Raw genomic sequence first — 7912 nt, forward strand, 5'->3', positions numbered from 1 at the left:
CACATGGAGTTTGGAAGTTCATTCCACCACCGGGGGGCGACAGAGGAGAAGAGTCTAGTCTGCGTCTTAGGACCCTGTTGTGATGGTTGGATCAGACGCCTTTCATTGGCAGAGCGTAGTGGGGGGGGGGGAGGGAGTGTAGACCTGGATGAGGATGGATGTACTACCTGCACAAAAATCAGGAGGAAGTGAATGTTAGCTCGGAGGCTAGCACTTCTACAGATCCACCGAGAGTCCAATCACTCGGCCGTTCAGGGGAACAGCACTTTCCAGGGGCGGGCCTGGATGTAACTATCTGGCATCTTTTTTTTTTGTTGGTAGCATTACTCCCCATGTTCTTTCTTTTCCTTGTAGGACAAACCTCGAGAATATCTTTAGCCCTTAGCGAGGAAATCGCTTCCAAAATCTTCCAATGATTTAAGGCTGAAAAACCACCAATGTCTCATGATAACCATCATTATAATGAGGCCAGAAAACCATCAGCTGCCTTGATACACATCTAATGTAATCAACAACGAGATGAAGTTCAGTTTGGCTTACATTAAGAAAAATCACCAGTTTGACCTCAGCAGGAAACATTTAAGCTCATTTGTTTGATTTGAGCGGCGAGTTCATACACGTGTTCCTTAGAGCAGTCATTCAGCTTGAAGTCAAACTTTTTCTGTTATCTTTTTTAAGTGCAGGTGAAGTCCAGGGAACTTTCCTGGAACATACATCATTGTCAAACGGCGCTGTACGCCCTGGGAGTTTCTCTCACCGATGAATGACATTATTTCCTCGCCTGCTGTCAGTCATGTGGTTTTCTTTTTAAAAAAAAAGGGGAAAGAGGAATAAAGGGAGGAGATGTAAAGAGGAACAGCCGCATTTTGACTTCATCATCACCATTTAAAACACTGAATGGCAAAATAATTAAAAAAAAAAAAAAAAACGGCGGAAACAGACGATATAGTCCAACGTAAATCTTAACTACTAAGTGAGAGGAAGAGTTTTGATTGTGAAATTCAGGGAGGATCATCCTCTGGGTGTCATGAATGTTTGTGCTAAATTACATCAGAATCCATTCAGTAATTGTTGAGATAGTTCAGTTGACATGAGGGCTAAAGAAGTGCGATTGGATTGAAGCGATCCTTTCGGATAGGATGCAGTATCTGTCCACTATTTTATTTTTTAAAGGTTTATTTTTGTGCCTTTAATGTAGAGATAGGAAAGTGGATAGAGCTGGAAATCAAGGAGAGGGAGAGTGGGGAATGACATGCGGGAAAGGAGCCACAGGTCGGATTTGAACCTGGGCCGCCCGCTTTGACGACCAGAGCTTCGACGTCACAGACTTTTAACTTCTGCGCAGTGTGCACGGACGACAAGCCTAACCCTTGCGATGCTTTCAGCTCGGGAGGGGCGCAGATACGCTCTTGCGCAACACATCGACAATGAATGGGGTTTGGAGAGTGGCGTGCAGCACCCACCACCTCCTATTTTTCAGGCGACCCCCATTTGAATTCAACGCGACCCTGAGTCAGTTTCGGGACCCCTTAGGTTGGGAAAGCTTAATGCATTCTTTTGACATTTGTATTCACAATCTGCAGAGATTATAGTAAACAGGAAATGGTAATCATTTTGTATTACGGCGTCAGCGACTTCCTGTTTACAGCCTCTAAAATGAGTGCGAGTGATCGATACATGGTGTGTAAACACAAACAGAAACACTTATATCATCTGCGTAGAGGTGGATCTTTAAAAACAGCAATACGGCGATACTCGCCTCTGATTGGCCCGTTGAGTTGCAGCGTTGTCTTCTTCATGTCTCCTCCTGCTGCAGCTCTTTACTCCACAGAGATTAAAGAAAAGTGAACCGACACAGACACATGACATGTAGCAGGACGAGTTATTTAATGGTCTGAAAACAGCAAAATGGCCTTTTGTGTGGAACATCCGACTCTCCGTCTGTCAGCCTCCGGGGGGATCGAGACCATTTCACTGACACGTTTTTCCACTTTTGTCCTCTCGCTCTCTTGTCACCTCTTGTTCCCTCTGTTTTTTCATCTCCTCACGTATCTCCTCTTCCTCTCCCCTCTCTCTCTCTCTCTCTCCCACATCCCAAAGTCCAAGTTCATGTGGGTCGTTATAACCCCGCTGAGAGATATTCACCTCCACAAAGACCTCATCTCTCTCCGTCTGCCTCTGAGTCCAGATTCAGTCTCATCATTATTAGTCCTGAGAGACAAATCGTTGCCCTCATGTCTCTGACTCTCTCTCTCTCTCTTTATCCCTTTGGTTTTTTACACCTCTAGTTCCCTCTTGTTGTCCAACCATCCATTATCTATTTCTAATTTCTAATATATTTCAAAATAAAAGCACGACTTGAGGTCAAATTCGTCATCACATGATGACCTTCTATCTACAGGAAGGTCCTTAAATTATTTCAAAATAAAAGCAGTGTTGTATACAAACAGGAAGTAAAGTACCCTTAGCTCAAGACAGTATGTATTTCAGAATAAAAGCGTGACAAAAAATGGTTTTGAAATGCAAAATGATGGAATTTCAAGCATTCGATTAAAATTTTTTGATTAATTTAGATTTAACTTTTGAAATTCTACGATTAATCTTTATTTAAACTAAATTATATAGCGGAGTACGCTGCAGGACTGACGTCGTAAGACCGGGCTGGATTTCGATGCAACTTGGAAATAAATCTTATGACTCAGAAATCGGGTCTTAATCGGCCTGAAATCACTCATTTATGGTCTGGTGTTCCCATTGCCCCCCCCCCCCCCCCCCCCGTGAGATGGCCCACACTGCGAGCAGGACAATGCAGCAGCTCTTCTGTGTTTGTTTGATTAATTAAATGTTTGTGTAAGAAAATGGACGTCTAAACGAAAGGAGTCCTTAAACATTTTTCTCCCCTCGTTTAACCGTCTTTCTCTCCTCTCTCTCTTTTCTCTCGCTCGCTCAATCAGGCCTCCTCAGTGTAATGAGATTACACCGGATTATAAAAGGCCGTCTGTCTGTAATCCACACCAGTCAATCCCATTTCACTGCTTAAACACACACACACACACACACACACACACACTTAAACACACACACACACACACACACACACACACACACACTTAAACACACACACACACACACACGCAGCAGTAATTAATTCTCTCTGGTGCTACATGATGATCTCTCTTTTTATTCTTTCCTCTTTTAATCCTTTTTTTTCTTCTTCTTTTGTGATATGAATTATCACCACGTGCCATTTAGCTTTCTTCTTTCCTTGCATCCTTAATTCATCAATCCTTCCTCACTTCCTTTCCTCATCTTATCCTCTTCCCTTCTCAAGTCAAGTTTCCTTTTTTCCTTCACGTCAGTTTTATGTTTTAAATCTCTCTTCCTTGTTTTGTCTTTTCTCCTAATTTTCCTTCCTTCCTTCCTTCTGTCCTTACTTCCTTGAACTATCTAGTCAGTTCCTCTCCTGCACTTTGCCTCCTTTGGTGAGTTTCGTTCCTTGATCTCTGTCTTGCTTCTTTCACCTCTTCATTCCCTTCTTCGTTTCGGTCCTCCTTAGCCACTTGCTTCCTCGTCTCTTTCCTTACTTATTCCCTCATCCAGTCTTTTACTCCTTCCTTCATTCTCCCGTTTCCTTCCCTTACTCCCCTTCCTTACTTCTCCACCTGCAGTGAAACGATCATCCACCTGATCAGAGGTCAGATTGTGAAGAACATGCGTCCGTCTCGCCACCAGAGCTCGCATTTGAGCCACTACTGTCCACGCATTCACACGCACGCACGTGGAAGGGGGGGGGGTTGAGAGGTTTGATCAACAGAGGAAAAAAAAGTGTAGAAGAAGAAAAATAAAAACTTCCCGTTTTCGAATCAAGCAGCTCGTGAGAAAGTTTATGAAACGGCAAAACGAGAGATCTGACCGATACCCTCTCACACACACACACACACACACACACACACACACACACACACACACACACACACACACACACACACACACACACACACTTCAATGAGGTTGTTATAAAGTCCTCCCACCCTTCGCTTACCAATCACATCCTCAGTCCTACAAGAAGTCTCCTCCGATTGGCTCGTCGAGCTGTCAATCACGCGTGAAGGGGGCGGGACTTAGCACGAGGGCTGACCCGGAGTCTGATCCAGTCGCTTTTACGCACAGACCGGACAGTCCGCTTTCCACGCTCCCGGAGAACACGAGTGAGAGAGCGGACTGTGGGAGAGTTAAAAGTGAAAGGAAAAAGACGCACGAGTGTTTTTTTTTCCCCCAACTGGAAAAAAGACAGAAGAAGAAGAAAAGTGTGTGAGTGTGTGTGAAGAGGAGAGACAGGAGGAGAGTGTGTGTGTGTGTGTTTCAACACTCCTCCAACACTTCTCATGTCGCTCCCCGGCTCCCCTCCGCTCCTCTCGCCGGGCTCCGGCGCTCCTCCTCCGGCCGCGCTGTACCGCTCGGTGTCGGACGCGCTCCACAACTCCGTCGCCTCCACCGGCACCTCCAGCCCGGCGCACACCAACTCCAACTCCCACTCCCACTCCCACTCCCACTCCCTGTCCCCGTCCCCGCGGCTCACCAGCAGCATGCTCAGCGCCTTCCTGCCCGGGCTGGGGAACGGCGGCGCCGCCCAGCTCGTGTCCGGAGGAGCCGGCGCCCTGGGTCCCCTCGGCGGGCTCTCCTCCCTCAGCCAGGCCGGCCTGACCCCCGGCTCTCCCGGCCTGGTGCAGACCTCCTCCTCCTCCAGCCCGGGTCTGTGCACCGAGTGCAAGCTGGTGGAGGTGCACGGCGTGAAGGTGGCCAGCTTCAGCGTGGACGGCCAGGAGCTGATCTGCCTGCCGCAGGTGTTCGACCTCTTCCTGAAGCACCTGGTGGGCGGGCTGCACACCGTGTACACCAAGCTGAAGAGGCTGGACATCTCCCCGGTGGTGTGCACCGTGGAGCAGGTGCGGGTCCTGCGGGGGCTCGGCGCCATCCAGCCCGGCGTGAACCGCTGCAAACTCATCTCCAGGAAGGACTTCGAGGTGCTGTACCAGGACTGCACGAGCGCCAGGTAGGACGACAGCTCACTCCCTTATTCTTATTTTAAAGTTAAACTTCATTCTGCAGCTTCAAAGCGGTGTTAGTCACTTTCCTTTTGCAGGATCTTTCTGCACTTTAAAACTTTTCTACTTTTTATTTTACACAACGTGTTTAAGAGATCTGTCAGACAGTCTATCCTAACATGCACGGGGCTTTGAGCAGCTCTGTGTCTCTATAAAGAGACTTCAGGCGCTTCATCCGGGACGTTTCAGAAACAACTTCTACTCTTTCTTTTTCTTTCTTTTTTAGTTTTTTTTAAGTTTATGAATGCCTCACATTTTCTCCAATTTGACTTTTTTTTTTTCCACTTGTCTTACTTCAGTTAGAGATGAATTATCACCACGTGCCATTTAGCTTTCTTCTTTCCTTGCATCCTTAATTCATCAATCCTTCCTCACTTCCTTTCCTCATCTAATCCTCTTCCCTTCTCAAGTCAAGTTTACTTTTTTCCTTTGTGTCAGTTTTATGTTTTTAATCTCTCCTCCTCGTTTTGTCTTTTCTCCAATTTGACGTTTTTTTCCCCACTAGTCTTACTTTAGTTAAAGATTCACTGGCTAAAAGAGAGTCACTTAAAAACCATTCTTCCTCCTGATTGGTCAATATTTGACTCCCTCTGTCATATTTGAAGATCTTCTGTCCAGTCAGTAAACTCTCATATAAAGTGTTAGAACATGTTTATATATTTTTAATACAGTGTTTTCCTGCTCCTCACGTCCTCCATGTGGTCTTTTCATCGAGTTGGCGTGATACTCGTGCATTAGTCCTTTTTGAAAAGCTGTGATATTTGTGTGTGTGTCTCGTTAATAATTGATCACAAACTCTGTGACTTGTTTACGCGATGCTTTCATTCTTCCTCTGCTGTTATCTCATCGACTCCACGTTCTGCTGAAGTGTCAGAAAAGATGCTTTTACTGTATCGACTCCTGAGCCTGATGGAGAGTGTGTGTGTTAGTGTGTGTGTGTGTGTGTGTGTGTGTGTGATTAATGAGCACACACACGTTATTTAATAGTTTTTAGTGAAATAGAAACACTGACGGCAAACAAACACAGAGCAAACAACCTTCTGTTGACTTTAGTTATTGAAAAGCTCCTCGCACTCATAATCCATTAGTGTGTGTGTGTGTGTGTGTGTGTGTGTGTGTGTGTGTGTGTGTGTGTGTGTGTGTGTGTGTGTGTGTGTGTGTGTGTGTGTGGGGGGTGCATATTTATTTAAGTGTTATTGCGAGTTACTGAGAGAGCATTAGTGTCGGTGTGTGTGTCTGTTGCAGAGTTGCAGCTTTAAAAAGTGTGTTTGTGTGTAAACAGACACTTTGCAGACTGTGTTTTATAATTCCTGTTATGTATAACCGTCCTGTGTGTGTGTGTGTGTGTGTGTGTGTGTGTGTGTGTGTGTGTGTGTGTGTCTGCAGTGCGTCTTCCTGTCACCTGCTGCTTCGCCCTGTTTCCCCTTAACTCCTTCCACCTTTCAAATTCAAATTCCTAAATGCTTCCTCTCCTCATCCTCACTTCTTTACTCAACAGTCAGCATCTTTTTAAACCCATGAAGAAGAATGTCTCAGACTCGTTCAGTTAACAACAAATTAAAAATAAAAAAACAATTCATTTAGAAATGAATCAGAGAGAGGAGGTAACTCAGAACGGAGATGAAAATGCTCTTTAAAAAAAAAAAAAAAAGGTTTCGCTTCATTTCAGGCTGCAGATAAAAACTCTTTTTTTAAACATCAAATTAAATCCTGTTTGTTTGATTTATTTTAAGTGTCAAAGGAGTAAATTTGAGTCCTTTCAGGTTGAGATCTGGATGAAAAATGTTCCGATTCCTAATTTTCCAGATGTGAAAGTGCTCCGTTACAACAGCTGTGTGACGAGTGTCTGAACATGTTTTGAGTATTTTTGGAAATGGAAGATTTTTTAAAATTTCCTTTTATGGAAAACAAGTCGAAGAAAAACAAGCTTAGAGCTGATGTGGTTCTCAAGTGGTGGGTCGGGACCCCGAAGTGGGTCGCTGATTTGTGCTTTTTTTGTCGCTTCTGTCCCGTCTTTAAGATTAGTTTTTTTTTATTTATTGGAGAGAGATGACAGTAGATAGAGTCAGAAATCAGGGAGAGAGAGAGAGGGGAATGACGGGAAAGGAGCCTCAGGTCGGATTTGAACCCGGGCTGCCCGCCTCGAGGACTACCGCCTGTACATGGGGTGTGCGCACTAACCACCCGGCCCCTCTGCTCCACCACATCTTGTTCCATCTGAGGTCCAAACGACAGACGCTCATTAATCTGAGTGTTTGAAAATGTTCAGAAACTTGGGTCCTGGTTTCCCGTTGAAGAGTCGGTGGTGGAGAGAGAGAGAGAGAGAGAGAGAGAGAGAGAGAGAGAGAGAGAGAGAGAGAGAGAGAGAGAAAACATGCGGGAAAAGTCGGACTCGAACCCAGACCACCCGTCTTTGGGGATTCTTCTTTACTTTCAAACCCTTTGCACTTCAATTGTCGCGTTTTGCGCTAAACAACTGACTCGCGACTCGGTCAAATCTGAACACACAGATACGACATCTTCAGATTGAGTGTGACTCCACTTCTGTCTGATATCCACTTCACAAATCAACAGCCTTTAATCTGCTTTGAAACTACAGATAAAGAAAACACATCTTTTTAGTAAGCACAGAACCTGTTTGAGTATTTTCATGTTTTTTAAGTTTCTTCTGGCTCAAAGTCATTTAGTGAAAGTTGTTGGTGCAGGAGCTGCTACCAGATAATTCTGCAAACATTTGATGGTTAGTAAAAACAGGAGTGAGAGAGTCCTTTGCCCCCAAGTGAAGGAGTTGAAGTATCTCGGGGTCT

At 45.1% G+C, this 7912-nt stretch overlaps 1 protein-coding gene across 3 annotated transcripts in view; it reads left to right on the plus strand.

Moving 5' to 3' along the window:
* Positions 1-4155: 4155 nt before the first annotated feature.
* Positions 4156-7912, plus strand: part of LOC132958570 (dachshund homolog 2-like) — an 81069-nt gene continuing 77312 nt past the window's right edge. For 2 of the 3 annotated variants that reach the window (XM_061031496.1, XM_061031497.1), the window contains exon 1: positions 4157-5053. In XM_061031496.1, the coding sequence (XP_060887479.1) occupies positions 4386-5053 (668 nt within the window). In that variant the 5' untranslated portion in view covers positions 4157-4385. Of the gene's footprint in view, positions 5054-7912 lie in introns of all 3 variants that reach the window. The other variant, XM_061031498.1, reaches the window with a different exon arrangement.

The sequence above is a fragment of the Labrus mixtus genome, chromosome 23 (genome assembly GCF_963584025.1).
Source record: "Labrus mixtus chromosome 23, fLabMix1.1, whole genome shotgun sequence".
Classification (NCBI taxonomy): domain Eukaryota; kingdom Metazoa; phylum Chordata; class Actinopteri; order Labriformes; family Labridae; genus Labrus; species Labrus mixtus.